This window comes from Arachis hypogaea, chromosome 6, assembly GCF_003086295.3.
Source record: "Arachis hypogaea cultivar Tifrunner chromosome 6, arahy.Tifrunner.gnm2.J5K5, whole genome shotgun sequence".
Lineage (NCBI taxonomy): Eukaryota > Viridiplantae > Streptophyta > Magnoliopsida > Fabales > Fabaceae > Arachis > Arachis hypogaea.
In genome coordinates this window covers 6155268-6176193 of record NC_092041.1, presented here as the reverse complement: position 1 = coordinate 6176193, position 20926 = coordinate 6155268, and the positions used below count along the sequence as shown (strand labels likewise).

Sequence of the window (20926 nt, the reverse complement as noted above, 5' to 3'; positions counted from 1 at the left end):
GTCCAAAAAAAATATAATAAATAATATTTATTAAAAATTTTTTACTTAAAACAAATAATCCAATATTTTTTTAAAATATTTGAGCGTCAAAATCAAAATAATATTATTTTATAAGTTTTAGCATGATATTTAATTATTTATGTCAATATTTCATTAAATTTTTTATTCAAAAATTATTCTAAAGACTAATATAAATTATGTTTGTAAAATTTAAAAACTAAAAAAAAGTAATTAAAATTTTAGGTACTAAATGAAAATTGAATTCAAGTATAAATTCATGAATTAAATTGAATATTAACTTGTAATTATATTTTAAAAAAATTGATTTTTTTAAAGAATAAAATATGATTTTTATTTTTATTTTTTAATTTTTATAAGATTTAATTTTATTTAGTTTTATTTTTAATATTTTTATTCAGTTAATTTTATCTTTTAATATTTTTTATTCATATCAAAATTATTTTTAAAAATTCTTTATTTTGTTTATAAAGTTTTACATTAAATTAAAGTCTAGAAATAATTTTGATATAAATAAAAAATAATAAAAACAAAATTAAACGTAAAATTTAAAAGAAAAAAGCATAATTTATTCTTTTAAAAAAAAGTAAAATTGTACTTAAAAAAAAACAATTCGCTTTTTATGAAATTGATTTTATAAAATAAAAAAAAATTACAACTCATGTTGCTAATTCTAAAACCGTAGCGATTCATGTTTTTCCAAGTAAATTTCCCATAATTTTTACTTTTTACAATTATTTATCATCAACCAATGATATTAAAATCTTTTATCCCATGATAGTCACCTTGTAATTATTTCTGAAAATTTGTATTTTTCATCAACTAAATTGATTCAATTTATTCGTATTTAATTTGATCAAATTTAATAACAATAATAATATACAAGTATAGATATATATAAAAAAATAATAAATAATTCAAAATATAAACGACAACTAATTATTTTTAATTAATATTAAATAATTTTTTAAAATTGTTTTTGAATTTTTAATTTGATGACATTTTCAATGATTCTGTATACATATTCTGTTTCATTTTGCGTGTCCATATTATAATCAGTAATTATCATCTCTTCAGGTTCAGCTCTAGCTTCTTCTTCATTTATTTATTCATTTATTTTTGGATGACGGTATTACTTTTGAATTATTTCATTTATTTACAGTACTTATTTGTTACGTGGAACTTATTGTGTTGTAAAATGCCAAGTAGATTCGTTGGTTACTATCGGATTCATCGTCAGTATAAACAGAAATTAAGTATTAAAATCTGGGATAACAACGAAGCAACGATAAGCACATTACGTTTACAAATTTCCACATGACGTTAACTATTTTGAATAGGCTAATAATAGAGTATTTTTATTTATTTTTTGATAAATATATAAGCAGAAAGCTTGAACTGGAAAAAAAAAGTAAGCAAATACATAGAACAATGTTAACTATGCATTAAATATTATCATTTTTAACTAATATTTGATCAACAATAATTTATATTTATATTTATAGATATTTTATACATAAAAATATATAATTTATATTTTTATTTATTAAAATTTTATACACATAAATTAATCCAGTTTATATTTATATTTTTAAAATTTGTACACATAATTAATAAAATTTATTTATTAAAGATAATTTAATATTTATATTAATTAAATAATAATAAAATTTATTAAAAATTACTCACTTCCAAAAATTTCTTAAATACATAACATCAACGTATTTCTGATACTAATACTAATTAAGAATTAGATTCTTCGTTTTAGCAAGTTGTGGTGTCTCATTCCAAAAATATGCAGATAATATCTTCAAAAATGTTCCGTAAGGTTGAGAAATGGCATTTTAATAATTCATGTACGCAACCAACGTCTACTATATTTTTTCTTTTTATAAAACTTCAGTTGTGGTTGCTTGTCATGTATGCCAGCCCTCGTATAATACTCCATTATGACAACAATATATACCATATGCTTTTTTTTTCTTTTAATTTTATCCATTACTATTAATTATAGGAGTTACTTAGATAAGGATGTTTAAAATATTTTTTTTAAATATTTTTTAGTAATTAAAATTCAATACGTATAATTAATTAAATTATATTATTTTATCAAAATTAGATCAAATAAATTAATTTAACTAAAAAATCGATAAACTATATATATATATTTGACTAACCCTTCTCTTTTCTTCTCTTTTTTCTATGTTGTTATAAAATTGAGATTTAAGGTTCTCAAAATTATATATATATATATATATATATATATATATATATATATATATATATATATATATATAATAGAAGTATTTCGATCATTTTTTATTATAGGATTATTGTAATTATTTTTTATAAAAAAATAATTTAAACTGATTTAAGATTTGATTTATTGATTTTTTGGCCATATTAATTTATCTGATCAAATTTTGATAAAAATAATATAATTTAATTGATATGTGTATTAAATTTTAATTACTAAAAAATATTTTTAAAAAAAGATGTTTTAAGTGTTTTTACCGGTAATAATTATTATTTAAAACTTTTTTAACAAGGGCACACACAATGGTCTTATTTTATTGTGTTGCATTAAATGTTTTCATTGTAATATATGCGCAGTTTAAAAAGGATACTGAGATGAATTGTTATATTAAAGGTTGTCTCTTGCACCTCCGGATGGGAGTAGCAACACTAAAGTTGAATCTTGCACTATCGTGTGTAAGGAAGGTACCTGGAACTTTCGTAGGATAGTTCAATGGTACGATTTGTTTTGTTTTAATTATTTTTTGGCCTTTTTTGTTTATGAAAAGCCGATAAGAATAATGACTTAAATAATGTCTTATTTTGTATTTAACAATTTGTTTACGAGTTTCGATAGAGAGTCAATGGAATATTTGTACAATGTGTATAATGTGTTATTTATTTGACCTAATATAAATTAAAAAATAAAATCACCTATACTATCCAAAATAATCATATCATGAAATCAATCATTTTAAAAACGTAAACTGACTAATAATTATATTTTTAATATTAAATTGGACATTCTTAAACTTTTCTTATACATATTGTATAAATATTCTATTGATTCTTTATACTTTCTCTTTGTGGGTATATACATGCATTCTATTTTCTTTATTGCTCCGCCAAACACACTATTAATCATTATTATTGATAGCGAACGGGACGAGACACTGACGTACAGTCGCAAATTCTGCTTAACTTGAATTTGTTCTTAACATCCCACTTTGCATTAACCACTTTATGGATTACGTCCTTTTCCGAATGCTCCATTTGTTTCTTCTTCTTTTTTTTATACTTTTATAGGATTAATATATCCTATTATTATTGGCCTTTGCCCTACCCTATTTTTTTTCTTTTTTTCAACATGCATGTCACGTGCAACTATTGAAAGCTAAGGTCACGAATGCTCTAATGTTCGTTTTTTAATCTCTCATAGCTCTATGATTTGGAATATCTCCACCTTATGTATTGTTTATTATTTGCAGGTGTACATGTTAGAAGAACGAAGAGCATGCAATTCAACAAATTACAAGTGTATGGAATAGGCAACCATCTCATAAGTTTTACCAGTCAGCCATAATAATCGCTTGGTAACTTGGTAGATCCTGGATGTGCGTCCCATGATAGGGATTTTTCACTTTAGTCCATTACAATCTAGTATGGACTCACTCTTACGAAAATAAATTTTTTCCTGATACAAGCCCAACCCAATTATAATAATTTTTTTCCGATGAAGATGTACCTATCGAAAAAACATGAGGCCTAAGCCTAAAAAACCCATGACCAAAATAAAAAAAGTATGTATTGCATTTAGCAGATAACTTGGACTGCGTTTGTTTTCAGAGACAGAGGACATGACACTGAGACATAGACAAAGACATTATGTCGATTGTCGAGAGACACTAAATTAGTCTATTTTGTGTCCATCATAACAGAAATGATACAGAGACACTAATAAAGGACACAACTTATTTTTTTATTATTCTTATTAATTTTTTATAATTATATTTTTCTTCTCTAATTTTTTAAATGAAAAAAAAGTAAGAATAAATTAAATTTTTATAATTTGTTCTAAAGTATCACCAAACAGAATACAAGAACACAAAATTTTGTATCTCTATCCTTTGTGTCTTGTTCTCAGTGTCTTGTCTTGTCCTTTTTTTAGAAACAAATGCAGGTGTTGGTGGACTAGTTTGCGAAATAATAAATCTATCAAGTATCTATAATGGTGTTTACTTCAATACGATGATAAATTCATACGTACCAATACATTTAAAATATAGATAAATAATAATAAGTCAATAAGTCATGTAAAATTTATTTTCTATGTCAATATTAGATTTTAAAAAAATATATATATATACCATATCACTAATTTTACTAAAATATTTTTATAATTTAATAAAAATAAAAAATATTTTTATTTAATTTTATAAAAAAATTAAATATCTTTTTTTATATATTAGACAAAAATTACTCATTATTTAATTTTACCGTTTTAAAATTTAAATAATTTTAAAAATAAAAACAAAAACACATTTAATAAAATTATTTGTCTCTTTATAAACCCTAATAATAATTCATACCAAAAAATTAAACAAATCTAGAAAATACTACAAGAATTCATTTGCTTTGCTTTGCTGGTTTCTCACATATCTCTTCCCTTCTTATCACTTTGTATCTCCCTCTCTTCTCTTCAATCTTGCCTCTCCTCCCCGGTAAACAAGACAAAGAAGCTTCCTCCACGGCGCCCTGCCAAGGTCACCGCAACTTTCGCGTGCGCCTCACCCAGCCGAGGAGAAGCGTCAGAGAGCGTCGCCATCTTGTGCGTTCCAGAGAGCGTCACCGTCTTCTGTGTTCCAGAGAGCATCGTCATCTTCCTGGCCGTCTTCCTCGTTTTTCATCACCGTAGTCAGCCTCTCCCTTCTGGTAATTCCCTCCCTGTGATTTCTGTGATTTTAATTATTATAGCATTGTTGTGATTTTGGTAATTAATGTAATTTGGTTTGATTTCTGTGATTTTATATTAGTTGTTGTTAATTTTGACAAAATGAAAAACTTAAGCATCAATGTGAGAGATTGTTGCTGGAGCTTCTGGGATTGCTATTTTGCCTGGAATTGGGGCCTCATTAGGGGAAGTATTAATTGATTGTGTATTGGCTCCTATTCTGAATATTTGGATGAGCTTATTTTGCTTTCTTGAAAAAAAAAAAGGAAAAAGAAAAAAAGGAAAAAGAAAAAAGCATCATGTTTTTTAATTAATATACGATGAAAAGAAACTTTGATTAAAAAAAAAAAAACTGATTGTAGGAGTTCTTTAAGCTATCTAAAATCTATAGCTTACTTTAGCATATTAGAAGAATCATGTTAGTTTATTCATTTATTTTTTTAATTAACTCTATTCGGCATCTTTGATCCGAGAAGAGCAAGCAAATACAGCATTAAAATTTTCGTTACATGAACAAGCTTTCATCAAATCAACCATTTATATATTGAAATAGTGTATGATTTTGATTGTAATCGAGTCTCACTGATGTGATAGTGGAAACTATGTCTTATATGAACAATAAAAGGTAGAAAATAAATTAAATGATATATTGATCTGCATAAAGCCATAAACTCGAGTCTCTAGTTCAAATAGAAATTCACTCCCAATTTCTCTGAATTCTTACAAAACAATGAACTGCCTATGTATTATTCCCTCTCATTTTCTCATCTATGTTCATCACTTCACCCCAGTTCTCATTTGGCTATGCTCTGAACTTAATAGAATGAACATTCATTTTATTTCAGATTTTGGCTTATTAACAATGTGTATTAGTCTTTACTTGTCTCCCCCTTAACATATGTTATTATGTTTTGATGTTTCTTCATCTGTTGTTTAGGAAAAGAAAATTTAAAAGCTGACTAATTTTATGGTTCTCCAGGTCTTTTGCTGATGGATTTCCAAATATTTTTATAGAAAATGCAGAAGAGCTCCGAGGTCAACATGTTGCTTTTCTGTGAGAAAGACTTTGAATTCAGAACTGTGGCATGCTTGTGCTAGCCCTCTTGTCTCTTTGCCTCAAGTGGGAAGTCTTGTTCATTACTTTCCCCAGGAACATAGTGAGCAGTTACATCTCTTCTTGTGATAAAATTTTCAGATAACTCTTTTTAAGATTTACTTCGTTAATACATAATCACATATAGCTTTCCTTATGAATGTCTCTGTATGGCCTCTTATATGCATTCAGGATTTGTCTTAGGTTCTTCTTTGGCAAGTTAGCAATAACATCACACATAGCTAGGACCTGTATTTTTTAGTGATGCAGAATTATACAGTTCCCTGGTTTCTTTCTTTATTTCTTTTTGGTCTAATTAATCAATAAATCTGAAGTCATTCAATTTTTTTTGGTGTTTTACTAATTCAGATTGCAGCATGGAATTGGTTTAGGTCCTACGTACTGGTACTTCCTAATATAAGACACATTGTCAATAATTTATTTTAGTATCTTTCTCATCCTAGTGCTCCTATATTGCTATTGTCATTCTTTGGGTATCTGCTTGTCAGGAAATGTTCAAGCTTAGTATTTCTTTATGATGCTATTTCATTCACTTTTCTCTAATTTTATGCACTATTAATAATCGTGAATTTAGTTTATGGTGAATCAAGTCTTTTAAAGTTTTTGCTAGTTGATCATTGTTCTTTTATTCTAGTTAAGGCTTTACAAACATTGAAGAAGGCTTTGGGGCTTCCTCCCAGGTTTGGGTGGAATGGTGATCCTTGTGTTCCTCAACAACATCCATGGATTGAAGCAGACTGCCAGCTAAACAAGAGTAGCAGCAAATGGCTCATTGATGGACTGTAATTTCTTATTACCTTTATTAGGTTTTTATTATACATTTTGTTGTGCAGACCATTTAGTGGCATCTTAGCTTAATGATTACCTGCTTATTCCATGCAGTCTTTTCTTTCTTGTTACAAAACCAAATACCATTTCTTTTTTTCCCCTTTACCACATAGCTCCCTAAGTAACAAATTAGAAGCCAATGGTTATAGGTGTCTCTGCCCACAGAAAACTTGCAATCAGATCCTGTTAATTTATTTTGGTTTACAGACAATGTTTTCCTAAATCATTTGGGAAGTTTAAGTTTTGGTTTGCTTTGCTTTTCTTTGGTTTATGAAAACATCCCTTTCTATGTTCCCTTTTTGAATGTCCATATCAACTCCACTCTGCACTTGACAAAGAAGTTTGTACCACTAGGGCATGAAGCCATTATGTTCATGTTGAAAACTCAAAATGAATATTTAATCTCAATATTATTTGTTATTTCATGCTGTTTCTGTTGATGAACAGTGGTATTGACAATCAAAGTCTAAAGGGCTTCTTGCCAGATGACATATCCAAACTACACAATCTATAAACCCTGTGAATTATAAGTAGATTATTTTCTGTTTAAGGCAAAGTTATTGTGTACCCTAATATTTATGTCAATACAATTCTTTTTTTAAAAAAGTAATGTGTGTAAATATCGGATGTATAAACTATATAAATTGTACTGGTGACAATTAAATAACAAGTACCGATTAATCTTTGAATAATTTGTCGAACCTTTATATTTTTCCTTATTTTTAACTCATGACTTAATAAGAAATAGAAAGAAGTAACAGAATCTCTTCTATTCCTCATGCTTATTTTATATGTGCACTTGGAAAAGTAACTAGCTTGCAAGTGCTGTAAGAAACTTGTTTGTCCTCCATCTATTTAACCCGTATTTCAGATTTGTTGAGTTGATTCCATTTTCATAGTTCACAAAACACATGGTACAATTCCAATGTGTGATTATCATGTTCAACACTGTTGAGTTGGAAATCAGTAACAGCATTAATCCTTGTGAATTGAGCAGCAGTTGTTGAGCAATAAAAATGTATAAAATCCATGGGGAAAGATATTCTTTATATAATATATTTATGATGCTGTTTTTTTTTTTACAATGGTAGTGGATATTCTTTGTCAAGAAATTACTCCCATTTGTAAAAGCTAACCAAGGTTGAAACTAGCCTAAGAGGGTATTAGGGAAATTGAGGCCATCACTTGAGTAAATTGAAACTTTGAAATTAGGGAGATCAAGGGGATCTTTAAAACATCCCATGAACATTCTATTCTCATTGGCAGTAATACATGCATTGTTTTAATTCTTGTTAGAATTCTGGTCTAGTTAAATCATGTTGAAAGGTGGAATGGTTGGTTCCGAATTCCGATATCATAGACCTATGAATTTATATATATCATAATTTACACGTGTGTTGCATCTTGCTATTCAAGCTGGCAGAAAAGTCAACCAACCTGAACCATAATTGATGCAAAATCCAAATAAGGTTCCCATCTAGTATTATCAAAGCATTCAAGAGAACACAAAGTCGGCGAATTATCAAAGCACCTCATCTAGAGCATTAAAAAAAATAGAATTTAATAACTAAAGGTAAAAAATATAAGTAAATACAATATTTTAGTGAAACTGTATAAATAAAGATAAAATTTTGCAACAAGGAAAAAGCATAGTTCTCCAAAAGAGAATTGTCTATCCGAAATTTGTCAACCAGGAAAACAACAATTTGCCGGAAGTGCTGAGGATCTTTTGCAATAGCTGCATGAACATCGAGAACTAGTATTACAACCTGTTTGTTTTTTTAATTAAAGAAAAGGAAGATGAATCACTGATAATTCCAGTAAATTGCCTATTTCAGAAAGCGAAATTTTGGTGTATTAAAATGAATTTACCTTCAATGCAATCTATATCCTGCACTATGAACATAGTAGTGTCACCATGCGCTATCTGGTGACTAGAAGATCGTGCGATCCTAAAGTCTACAACGATGTTAAAAAACAGAAACCAAACAAAATTTTCAGTACACCTTTTAAAGAACAAACAGAGACTAACCTTAAGGGAATGATGAATATCAACACCATCTCTTGACAAGAATCTAAAGCAGCAACATTCATCCTGCAATCTTATTTCCATCATGTCAAATAATAATTTCTGTATCAGTTTTATAACAGTTAAGTTTCCTAACTAAGAAATATGAAAAGAAAACAAATTTCTGTATCAGTTTTCTACTCAATAATTTGAACACATCCATGAATGACCATAATAAATAGCCTATTATGTCAATGTCACAAAAGTCTATGATTCAAGATCCTATACCATAAAAAAATGAAGAAAATTTAAAATATAATATGTAGATTATTACTCTGGCTTTTTGTTGTTGATGGCATCATTCAAAAGTCCAACCCATGTATAACTATCACTGGGTCCACTAGAATACGGCGAGACATGGGATAACTGAGGATATGATTTACTTCCAGCAATAGAAGGATAATAGTTGAAGTACGCCATGCCATTTTGAACAAGATGAAAAGGAATTGGGAGGACTCCACCATAAGGTTGATAAGGATGGACCATTGGATAATGATGCATAGGATATTGTGGCAATCATGGTTTCTTGGTTGTGGCTACACCTGCAACTTCCGACACTTCTATTCCTGGTGTGTTGGTCGTATCTTTTAATGTCTCGAGTTATAGTGATCTCTTCAGTCTAAACATAAATCAGAATTTTCAAACAATTACGGTACAAAATTTAATAAAAAAAACTAGTAAGACAAGCTAAAGTCAAGTAAGACTTTTCTCAAAGTCTTGACCTCACTCTCCTTTAATTTCTCAATTGCACTTAGGACAATGTTATGTCAATGCTGAGTGAAAGATTAGAAGCTCTGACTTCATTAGAAGCCCATAATTTTCTTTGAAGTTTTCTCATTTTAACAATCTTTGTATATACCATTTGAGGTCCACCAAATCCAATAATCCTAATCATATGTGTAATCTTCTTCCGTAGAAGTGTCATCTTCCTCATTCCGTCTAGCCTTGTAATGGGGATCCTCAGTACCGCCAGTGCCTCCATCCATCATAGCTATTGTGCCAGCACCATTAATATCATAACCAAAGCCACCTCTTACATCATGGTCATGATCTGCACTGGTGAACTCGTGTATTTTGGCATTCTTGACTTCTCACCTCACAGTCATGCTTCTCAGTGACACTAGGTTCATTGCTTGAGGTTTCTACTTGATCTCTGTTGCGCTTCAGTGTAGATGCAGTTGATCCTGCAACTATAGTATCCTGCAACTTCTCTCTCTTCCAGGGGTTCCACCGATCACTCCATCCATATCTACACAAGTATTCTCGTAATTCTCTTCGTTTTCAAGAGTACTCTGCATAGCATTTAATTGCTCCTGTTGCTTAGCAAAGAGTACTTGCATCTCCTCAGTAATGGAATAAAATGCCCGTAGTTGTGTTTCCCTGCATGACATCAATGAGCTTCAGTGGCAAAATCAAAGCATAATGCAGGTGTAGATGTTGCCTCATAAAGTTAAAGTGCCGATCAGCATTTAATACAAACAGTGCAAAGCTGCAGCATGTTAACCAATAGGGACTACTAAACAAAGCTGATTAACTTAGCATGAATGACATATCCAACAGATGAATACTAGGATCTGCAATTTTCACTGCAATGACATTGTTGAGTAGTCCATTCTAATAAATACAATAAAAACTATTCAGCCGTGGTCCTACTTTTATTTAGGCTCAATTGCTCTGCTACTGCTTTCATATTCTTGTAGATGTTTATACTTTATACATCCTTTATTCTTCATATTTTCAGGATACCTGAATTCCATTCAGAATCTATGATAGTAATGTTCACATAACCATAATATACACACTAGTGATAATTCTAATTAAGAAGTCATAGAATTCCCGCTCTTGTCTATTTTAATCACCAATTTTAGAAAAAAATGTTATATGTAAACTGTAAAGCAAGCCAAAGATTTACAGTATTCAAGTAAAGTAGCCCATGCTGCGATGTCCTCTAATATTCTTTTCTACATACAGATTCATTCTTACATAATTTTCAAACTACAGTTGTCCGGTGATCATATTAAACAGAAACAACTTGTTCCTTACCAAAGCATAAGTCTTTCCTTGGCACCTCTTAATCTCCTCCTCTCAAAATCTAGATCCCGCATTGCGGCATTTATCTCAAGCTCAAGAATAGAAACTTTATCCCATGCTTCTTCTCGAGCTTCCTGCTAACAACAGCAACAAATATTCAGTTTCGCATAAAGAAACTTCACCACCAAAAGAAAAATAAGAGCTAAAAATAAATAAATAAAAAGATAGAAGAGAATAAGAGGGGGGGGGGGGATATTGAATTAGAAAGCTGAAGCAACTTATTAATTAGAATTTCTCAGTCTGGCAACATATAAATAAGATACTGTCATACTCTGAAGTCTCACGGAAATAAGCCATTAACAGTAACAGCAATCGGTGGAAAGCAGACATCATTTAAACAAACACCTATATACAAAAATAGATTTATCACCTAGGCAGAGCAATGATAATGGAATATTTAATCACCCAAGCAGAGCAATGATAATGGAATATTTAACAGCACAATAGATTTATCAGAAGCAACACCAACATTTTTCCAAAGAAGTACAATGTGGACGTGATTAGATACAATAACAGATTCAGAAAAGAAGGTGAAAAAAGAAACAAGCATTCTCTGAATACAAACACAAGAAAGTCAAATTACTACAGAAAAATTACATGAAAATCCAGCACATAATTACTAAACCAGCACACAATAACCTCAGAAAATCCAGCTAATCAGCAAATCAATTTGAAACAAATAACAAGTATTATCAAAAATCAATTGCTAAACCCTAAACCAGCAAGCAGACGCCAAGGAAATGGCTGTGAAGTGCGAAACTGCGAACAGAGTATTACTTACAGGCGAACAGAGAGAAGGCGAGCTTGGTGATGACAACGACGCGGTGGGGGCTGCAGTGGTCAAACCCGTCACTGCGGTGGCTGCGCTAACCCCTGGAAGAGAGAGAAGTTGCAGGATACCATACCAAAAATGCTACAAAGGCAGGATCAAGTGCATCTACACGGAAGCGCAACAGAGATCAACTAGAAAAAGCAATGATGCTGGTGAGGTGAGAAGTCAAGAATACCAAAATATACAAAAGTTCACCAAATCATGTAAGAGGTGGCTTTGGTTCTGATATTGATGGTGCTGTCACAACAGCTATGATGAATGGAGGCAGTGGCTGTACACTGAGGATCACCATTACAAAGCTAGACAGAATGAGGTTCTCAGAGAAGAGAGGAGAGGAGATGAGTTTGTGCCTTTGATAAGAACAGATGGGGTAAGGGTTCACTACTTGAGTTTTGCGTTTTGCCGTTTTTCCCTTTTGTTTTGTTTTGTTTTTTTTTTTCTACAGGACGAAACGGCGTGTTTTGGAGGGTTTTTCGAATCGGAAACCCTCCAAAAAATCGGACGGTTCTGTTGGTTTATTGGTTAATTAACGGTTCGATCGATTTTGTAACTAGTTTTTAGTCAGGCGATTTCTAAACCTACTCAAATTTGTTTGGTGATCGATTTTTGGTTAATCTAATTAAACTGGTTAATTCAATTTGGTTTTTAGAATTATGGTTTAAATATTTTGAGAACAGTTTTTTCACCTTAAATTTTAAGGGGGAAACCATTTTCAAGAGCTATGGCTTAAATTTTTGTTTTATAGCTTATTATTTCAAACTAGGGGTGACAAGCAGGAAAATCCGCCCTTAGAGCCGTCAAAATGAGCAAAACCCATCAGATCAACCCGTTTACCGGTTTAAATGGGCGGATTTTGCCTCTAAAATTAAATCCGTTTAAATTTTGGGTTAAACGGGCTGAGTTCGATTAACCCGAAAAAAAATGACGAGTTAAACGGGCTAGCCCGTGGGCTAAACGGTGGCCCGTTTACTTTTTTTACATTTAAAAAAAAACACTTTTAGTTGATATTTTTGCCAATCCGACCTAAAAATCCGAACCATCAACAAAAAAATATTATTTTTACCTAAAAAGTAATATTTTTTGTCAAAATATTTTTCAAAAAATAAAATAAAAAGATAAACGGGTTGGTCCGTTTAACCCATCGGAATGACCATAAACGGTCCAACTGAAAAATTATAGCCCGCGAATAAAGCAGGCTTAAACGGTCCAGCCCATTTAACCCACAGACTTAACACCGGGCTATCCCGTTTGACAACCCAACCCGCCCCATCCCGCCTCGCCTAGTGAGACGGTCCTAGAATCTTACCCCGCCCCGCCTAACTGTAGGCTGGCGGGCTAAGCCTGCCAAATGTCCTTTTTTTTTACTTTTAACTATTAAATAATATATATAAAGACATAAAAAAAATTCTTCTATTTTTTACTTTTAATTATTATAATTTCTAAAGGTATAAAAAAATTATAATTTTTATATTCACAAACATTAAAGTCTTTATTTTCATCTAAAACATAATTATAATTATTGCCTCAAAAGCAAAATAAACATAATTATAAATATTATCTCCAAAGCATAATTTAAAATACTCAATTTTCATCTTCATTTTCTTGTAAGTTGAGTTGGGAAAAGTTAGTTTTTGGCAAAAAAAATTACAAAAAATACCCCGTTACCAAAAACACACTAAGCCCGGCGGGAAAACCTGCCCTGCCCCGCCAAAGTCCACCAAAACCAACGAGTTAAGCGAAATTTTGCTATTTGGTGGTTCCAATTTTTCAGCCCAACCCGTTTTTTTTTTTAATTAAAGAAGCACAAAACGTAAAAGCCCTAGAATAGCTTCGGGCTCCATCTCTTCACGTCTCTACAGTTAGTCCATTATTCTTCTTCGTTTCTGGAGAGTCATAGCGTCGCCACCGCTGCAAGAGCTCTCACCTCTTTTGTTCCTGTGTGAAAGGTGCACAACGTGTCCCTATCTGTTATGTTTAATGTTCTAAAAACCGGTCGAAACGAAAACAGTTGGCAAACACGGTTTGAACAAAAGACAAAATCGTCAGATTTAAAAACCGAAATTTGACTACCAAACCGGCCAAGAACCGGGCTGTTGAACTGAATCGGGACTCGGCCGGTTTTGAAATTTGGCAAAAAAACGCTGCGTTTTCCTTTCACCCACGGTCCACTCACCCCTTTGGCCCTCCACTCTCACCTCTCGCTCTCTGTAGTCAGTTCTCACGTCTCCAGTCTCCACCTCGAGCTTCCGGCAGAGAAGAGAACTCGAACGCAGCTTGGAGGAAGCACCGAAGCAGCCCTCCATCTCGTCGCCGTTCTTCAACGTCCAGCTACCGCCGCCGTCCGCATTGCTACAGCTTCGGCGCAACGTCGCCCTTGTTCGCCGCGCGGCCGCCTCCTTTTTGTTCAAGCTTCTGCCTCTGTTTTTTGGCCAACCCTTGTTCTTCCCTTTTTGGGCAACCCTTGCTCTGCCCTTGTTCGAGCTGCTTAGCCCTCTGTTCAGCCCTCTACGCCGCGTGTTCGAGCCTCTGTTCCGCCGCCTTTCAGCCACCGTTCCGCCGTTGTTCAGCCTCCGTTCAGCCATTTCCGTCGCGTTTTAAAGCTCCTCCCTCTCCCTGTACTGTTTGAATTTCAGAACTGTTCCATCCTAGGGTGATTTTTTTTCCTTCTTCTTGTTCTTTCTTGAATTAATTATTCAGTTATTGTTTTATTTTATTGTTGTTTTCATGATTAGTATGTTTTTCTAGTTCTTATTTTGTTGTTGGTTCGCTGTAGTTTAAAATTTTAATTGTTCTTGTTATTTTGATTTTCAGTTTTAATTGATCTTTTTCTTAATTTGTTAATTTGATAAATTATTATTTTGGTGTTGTTCTTGACCTTTTGATTGTTATATTGTGTTTTGCTGTTGTTGATTTAATAAATTGTTCATTGAGTGGAAGATGAAAACCTGCCATGTTAAAACTGCTCCTGCCATGTTAAACCTACCATGTTAAAACTGCTCCTATTGGTTTAGTATGGCTCAATCCTTGCTTCCAAAGAGATTCTACCACCATGCTTTGGACCTTCTCTCTGAGGTTGGCCCTGTGATGATTAAGGATGTAAATCTTGTGACCCACTTTAGAAATTAACTTTTTAGTTTCTTTTTTAAATTGAATGTCGAAATTTTGTTTGTTGATGTGTGAATATATTCTTTCATATTCCTCACTAAGTCGTAGTGATCTGTATGCCTTTGATCCCATAGCCTTTGTTTGTTATTGTTGCATATTGGTAGATAGAAGGCATCAAATTTTTGTGACATATGGTAGTAAGTAGTAAGTAGAGTGGTTTATTCTTTTATTTTCTTTTAGAGATATGTCAGATAGAACAATGTATATACTTTTGAAAACCAAATTGTTTCTTTTGAATCAAAATTTGGGTGATTACTCTTTTCTAAATATGCAAGCAATTCTGTCTAGTTGGCTATGAAAGCTTTCATTTTCTTTCTAGTATTAGTTCATGTTGTAAATGACCTTGTTTTGCAAATAAAACAGTTGTGAAGTTACCATGAAACAGTGGCGTGGAATAGTCTCTCACTCTTTCTCTAATTTATTTTCTATTTTTTCCTTTGGAAAAAAAACATATTAGGTATTTCCTTTGATTGGAATGTAGAAGATAATACATCTTTCTATGGTTTTATTCTTTATTGTAACAAATTTTGAATAATTGTTGTTAGTTAATATGGGAACCTTGCTGTTAGTTATTTTATTTATTATTTTATTATAAAACGGTTATTTCGGTTGAACTACGGTTGAACCAGTTGGACCAATAAATCAGTAAACCAGTAATTAGAACGGTTCAATAACCGGTTCGGTTTTCAGAACCTTGGTTATGTTGTTCTTTTCATCCTGTCCTATTTAATCTCTCATTGTTAATGGGCAACGAGTGTGTTTGGTGCAATAATTTTATTAGGGCGTCTAAACTAGTCTGGTGTTTCTGTCTTTAGATAAAGCTTGATTTTATTCTACCACTTATATTCATCAAGCTTAATCTTGGAACTGCACGATGTTGTTGGATGAGAGTGAGTTTGATGTCCACTTGAAGCTTTGGGTGCTTCGAATTCCTTGCCAACATTGCAAACTCGCCACTCGAATACTCAATGGGTATTCCCCCAATTCTCTCTTTGTCTCTTCATTTTTGTGTGTGTGTTTTATTTTTTGTGTTTGTGTATTTGTGCGTTTTGCAGCTTTTATATTCCTAATTAGAATTTGAGTTTGGTTCGTTGTGATTGTGCAGTTACATGCTTGATAAGCCCCGGGTTAAACCCATCACTGAGGACCCGACATCTCGTAAAAACCGTTACATTATTCTCTCCGAGAAAGTTCAGAACCAAGGTATGAATCTATGTTTTAGGCAATGAATGAGTTGAAATTCTGCACTGATGTTCAGGTACGAGCTTGTGAATATTTATAATTTGTGTTCATGAAAAATGATTATGAATTGTATTTGTTTTGCACTATCTAATAATGAATTTTGGTGAACTTCTTATTGCTGACTTGATTTGGATGTGGAGCAGATTTATCCGATATTCCGAAGGAAAAGCTCGATGAGCTTAAGGGCTTGTGTGAGATTGAAGTTGTGCCTTACTCATTAACATTAGGGTATTCATATTGGAGTGCTGGTGAGTGCCACTGTTCTCTTGAAGCATGCTGCATAGGCTATAACAATTATTACATGGGCCATGGGTCAAAAAACTCTTTGTTAGGACTACATTAATCAGATATTAAACAATTAAAATTTTTTGTACTTCAAATTCGCTATCAAATATCATCTCTTAAGTATTGGCATACCAAGTTTGCATGGACCAATTCTTTCCTTTCCGATCTGATTTCTGGAAAACATGCATCTCTTTTACATTTATGCTAGGTAATGTTTTCACAGGATCAGCATTCATACGATGCTCTCTTTGTAATGATTAAATTGTTTTATATGTTGCCCCTCTCTTTCTTCCTGCTCATGTTTATGACCACCTGACAAATATCTTTGTTGATAGATCACGTGCTTAAGCAGATACTGCCTGCTGGATTTGAGGTTCCCTCATCCTTTGAAACAATAGTTAAGTATTTATTTCATTTTTTCCCTGGTATCTTCTTGTATGGCTATATTACTATAATGATTCTGATTCTACTGTTCTTTGATGTGTGTATATCCATCCAATTTTGCATGTTCTTTGAAATGAGCTAAAAGCATATTCTTTTTTAGTTGTTAAACATTTATTCTTTCAGGGTGGGGTTGTAACTTCTTAAATTTTATTAGTTGGTCAGTCACTAATGCTAAGCTAACATTTGTCCTACTAATGCAGGTCAAATTGCCCATTTAAACTTACACAAGGAATTACTTCCCTACAAAGATGTTATTGCGAAGGTTATTTTTGATGTATGTTTTCTTACTTCCGTCTTTAGTTTTAGCTTTTACTTTTCAGTTGCTTTTTCTATTTACATCCACTAGATGAAATAGTTACACTTAAATTGTTAATTGTTAGATACTTCTGCCCTTTTCATCTTCTTTGGGAATAGCACTTTCGTTAGATACTTTTGTTTAGGTATATGAACATAATGCTTGCTGCAGTATCAAAGTTATGAAATTTATGATGCGTCCTTTCTATGTAACATTTTTCTATTTTGAAAAGTAGGCTTTGAATCCTCTGTTCTATTGGATGTGATGGCCTTATTTTATTGCTGCTGTCTTCATATCTCTGTGTTGCTTCATGCTTATATGAAGCAAACTGAATTTTTATTTTTACCAACAATGGATAATACAATAATGTCTGTTTGTATGTTTGAATGGCATGGCCTTTGTGACATAGACGTCCATTCAGTTATTCATCCACAAACTCAGTCTTTATAGTGTCAAGCATATTGTTTTATTTATACATATTTCTCCTATTATTGTTCATGTTTTAGCTATTTATGCAGAAAAACTATCCAAGAATCAAAACCGTTGTTAATAAAGTGGGAACTATTACAAATGAATTTCGTGTTCCAGAATTTGAAGTTTTAGCAGGAGAACATGATATGGTGACAGAAGTGAAGCAATATGGTGCCACTTTTAAGCTTGATTACAGTTTGGTTTATTGGAATTCTAGATTGGAACATGAACATAAAAGATTGGTTTCTCTGTTCCAACCTGGAGAGATCATTTGCGATATGTTTGCGGGTATAGGTCCTTTTGCAATTCCTGCAGCCCAAAAAGGATGCCTAGTCTATGCAAATGATTTGAATCCAGATAGCATTCACTATCTGAGGATCAATGCTAAAGTCAACAAGGTCGAAGATTGCATATATGCATACAACACGGATGCTAGAAAATTCATCTCCCAGCTGATGGAGGTGCCAACTAGTGAGGTTAAATTAGAATGTAATGTTCCAAGTCTGAATACATGTGAGTCATGCAACACAAAAGATGATGTTGAAACAAGTGCAGAAACTGCCTTGCTAATTGGTAATATCTTTACAGGATATAACTGCAAATACTGGTTTGATATCTTAACATGTTACCTAACACTGATATTTTTCTTGCAGTTGATAGAAAGGGCATAGGAGATCGCAATAACAATAGTTTAGAGGATGTAGAATGTCCATCAAACCATGATGATACATCTGTAACTTCTGCTAAGAGATCTTCTAGTAGTTCCCATGAAGGTATTCTTGATACCACTGTGACACCCCAGGATATCACTACCTGATCTTTATAGTCTCAAAATAATTCTGCAATTTCTGTTCTGGAAATAAAGAAATTTAACCTTGTTGAACAGTGCCCTTTCTTAGTGAGAAACAAAGTATTCAAAATACTCTGTAAGATTGAAATTAAAGCCTGATAAAGTTGTTTTTGTTTACAGAGAATGGAAAGACTCGTGGAACTGATAGCTTTAAAGGTAGTGGGAAAAGAGGAAGCCAAAACAAGAGAATGAGAGGTTCCGAGTTCACTGACACAAAAACTTGGGAGCATATTGACCACGTAATAATGAACCTACCAGCATCAGCTGTTCAGTTTCTAGGTACAGATGGAGTGATGTCGTTGGACGTAATGTAACTTATATTTTTAAAGGAACCTTCGTGCAAGACTCTTGTTGTCTTCCTATGCTAGGAGTTTCATAACTCATTCTTTGCTTTGCAAAAAACTCTTCATTATCTTTGAGATTTATTGGCAGATATCTGACTTTAAAAAAATGTTCTGCCAGATGTATTTAAGGGATTAATCCAGAGGAAATATTGGAAAGGAAATCTACCATGGGTCCACTGCTATTGCTTCATTAGAGCAACTGAAACTCCAGAGACGATAATAGCTGTGAGTTCCTTCTACTAATGGTATTTCCCATTTTCTTTTTCCTATGTTTGGTAAGAATATCAATGATTTCACTGACTTGTGGTATTTACAATGTTTTGCCCATTCGGGTGGCTTAGGAGCCTGGATTTTGTAAGACAGTTCACAATGGACACTGATCAAACTCTTACTTCACTTACTTAGACAGTTGATTTTGAACTTAATTTCGCAGGTGGTAGAGTCTGCTTTGAGTGCCTGTATACAAAACCCAATATTTCATCGGGTTAGGGATGTAGCTCCCAACAAGGTATCAGTATTCAGTACTATAGATCACTGCTATTATTCTATTTGATTTGTTTTTGTAGAAACTATAAAATATCTGTATTCATGGTCTTTTTCTATTTACTTTGCAGGCAATGTTTTGTTTAAGCTTCAGGTTGCCAGAAGCATGCTGTAGGGAAGATGATCAATAACAAGAGCATGCTTTCTTGATGCTGCTGAAGAGATATTAGCTTTGAATGATTTATTACTCTAGTTTTCCGGGTATAACAGGGCCATGCCATGCTATCTGACTCAGAAAAGCATAGTTAAAAGTGAAAATCAGCAAAAAGAATAGGTCACTCTTCAAATTGTTTCCTTTTCCTCTTTTCCCTCTTCACACACACACACACACACTATAGGGGCTTGTTGATTCTTCTAGAAAGAAGTTCTTAGCTTGCCTAATCATATGTTGTGATGAATTGGTGACTGTTTTTGAGCAATGATTAAATCTGTAGATATTTCCCCAGTTATATGAGAGTTAGTATTTTACAGCATCCTACTTTAAGTTCTCAAGCTTTCCTTTGTGATTGATAAACAATGTTGGGATTTAAGTTTGGGCAGTGTTTTACTTAATTATTATGCTCTGTTGTGTTTCCAACGCTATTGTCCTTTCTTATTATTAGGAAAGTTGGAGTTTTTGTTCTTGGAAGTTATATGAGAACACTTATCTCCATACTGTGCAACTTTGTCTTTGGTAGTTATTGCTCTCAATTTGGAATTATGTGCTGTCAAGGACCAAAAAAGAAAAGAAATTACGAGTAATTATCAAGTTTAAGCAAATAAAACTTTCACAACTTATCTTAGCCACTATCTCTGATGAAAAGAAGCCTAGCAAAGAGGAGTAATATCTTATTATCTCATATTGCTTTATTTCTTTCGGCTGAAAAAATATATAACTAAATCTTACTTGGTATGCATACTCTGCTAATGGAGGATTAGATTTTGAAGCAGCTTAAATATATAAGTGGTCTCAATTGGTTCAGATGAAAATGCAAAATAATAAGAAAGGAGAAATCAAAGATGTGAGAACGTAGTGGATTATACAATTGGACTAGTTTATACTTGGTTTATCTTAGTCTATTAATCAGAAGCTCCAATTCAAAAGTTGATGCATGTTTTTAATGATTAGTTGTTGATTCGTTAATTGTTGCAATTGGCAGGGCGCCGTGGAGGAAGTTTCTTTGTCTTCTTTACCGGGGAGAAGAGGCGAGATTGAAGAGAAGAGAGGGAGATACAAAGTGATATGAAGGGATATGCGAGAAACCCAACAAATCAAAAAAGAACAAATGAATTTTTTTAGTATTTTTTAGATTTGTTTAATTTTTTTTATATGAATGATTATTAAGGTTTATGGAGGAGTTAATACTCAAAATAGTCCCTGAAAGATATAC

The 20926-nt window shown here is 32.4% G+C and overlaps 2 protein-coding genes and 1 long non-coding RNA gene across 13 annotated transcripts; 2 read left to right on the top strand and 1 right to left on the bottom strand.

The window, feature by feature from the left end:
- Positions 1-4625: 4625 nt before the first annotated feature.
- LOC112695622 (uncharacterized) lies at positions 4626-7351 on the top strand. 2 transcript variants are annotated; one of them, XR_011862835.1, is made up of 3 exons: positions 4626-4965; positions 5964-6141; positions 6733-7351. It is a non-coding gene; the product is annotated as an uncharacterized lncRNA (long non-coding RNA). The 2 variants fall into 2 exon arrangements; XR_011862836.1 differs by having other exon boundaries at positions 4627-4965; positions 5964-6148.
- A 1094-nt stretch (positions 7352-8445) lies between these two features.
- Positions 8446-12304, bottom strand: LOC112695621 (uncharacterized). 3 transcript variants are annotated; one of them, XR_011862834.1, is made up of 7 exons: positions 11867-12299; positions 11038-11159; positions 9854-10374; positions 9269-9613; positions 8959-9028; positions 8799-8885; positions 8446-8664 (listed from the first exon to the last, which is right to left on the bottom strand). XR_011862834.1 is itself a non-coding variant. In XM_025748032.3 (6 exons), the coding sequence occupies exons 3-6, from the start codon at positions 9493-9495 to the stop codon at positions 8613-8615; spliced, it is 453 nt and encodes a 150-aa protein (XP_025603817.1). In that variant the 5' UTR covers positions 9496-10374; positions 11038-11159; positions 11867-12304; the 3' UTR covers positions 8446-8612. The 3 variants fall into 3 exon arrangements, 2 of the variants coding, with proteins under 2 accessions (XP_025603817.1, XP_025603816.1); XM_025748032.3 differs by having other exon boundaries at positions 8446-8695; positions 8799-8878; positions 8959-9021; positions 9269-10374; positions 11867-12304; XM_025748031.3 differs by having other exon boundaries at positions 8799-8878; positions 8959-9021; positions 9269-10374; positions 11867-12304.
- A 1792-nt stretch (positions 12305-14096) lies between these two features.
- LOC112695620 (tRNA (guanine(37)-N(1))-methyltransferase 2) lies at positions 14097-20923 on the top strand. 8 transcript variants are annotated; one of them, XM_025748029.3, is made up of 12 exons: positions 14097-14567; positions 15898-16054; positions 16188-16285; positions 16468-16572; positions 16945-17007; positions 17254-17327; positions 17855-18392; positions 18473-18592; positions 18790-18948; positions 19132-19238; positions 19447-19521; positions 19628-20029. In XM_025748029.3, exons 2-12 carry the CDS (start codon positions 15957-15959, stop codon positions 19685-19687), a joined length of 1497 nt encoding a protein of 498 aa, XP_025603814.1. In that variant the 5' UTR covers positions 14097-14567; positions 15898-15956; the 3' UTR covers positions 19688-20029. The 8 variants fall into 8 exon arrangements, 3 of the variants coding, with proteins under 3 accessions (XP_025603814.1, XP_025603815.1, XP_025603813.1); XR_011862104.1 differs by lacking the exon at positions 14097-14567 and adding an exon at positions 20696-20923 and having other exon boundaries at positions 15825-16054; positions 17867-18392; positions 19628-19830; XR_003150451.3 differs by lacking the exon at positions 14097-14567 and adding an exon at positions 20696-20923 and having other exon boundaries at positions 15825-16054; positions 19628-19830.
- The last annotated feature ends 3 nt before the right edge of the window (positions 20924-20926 follow it).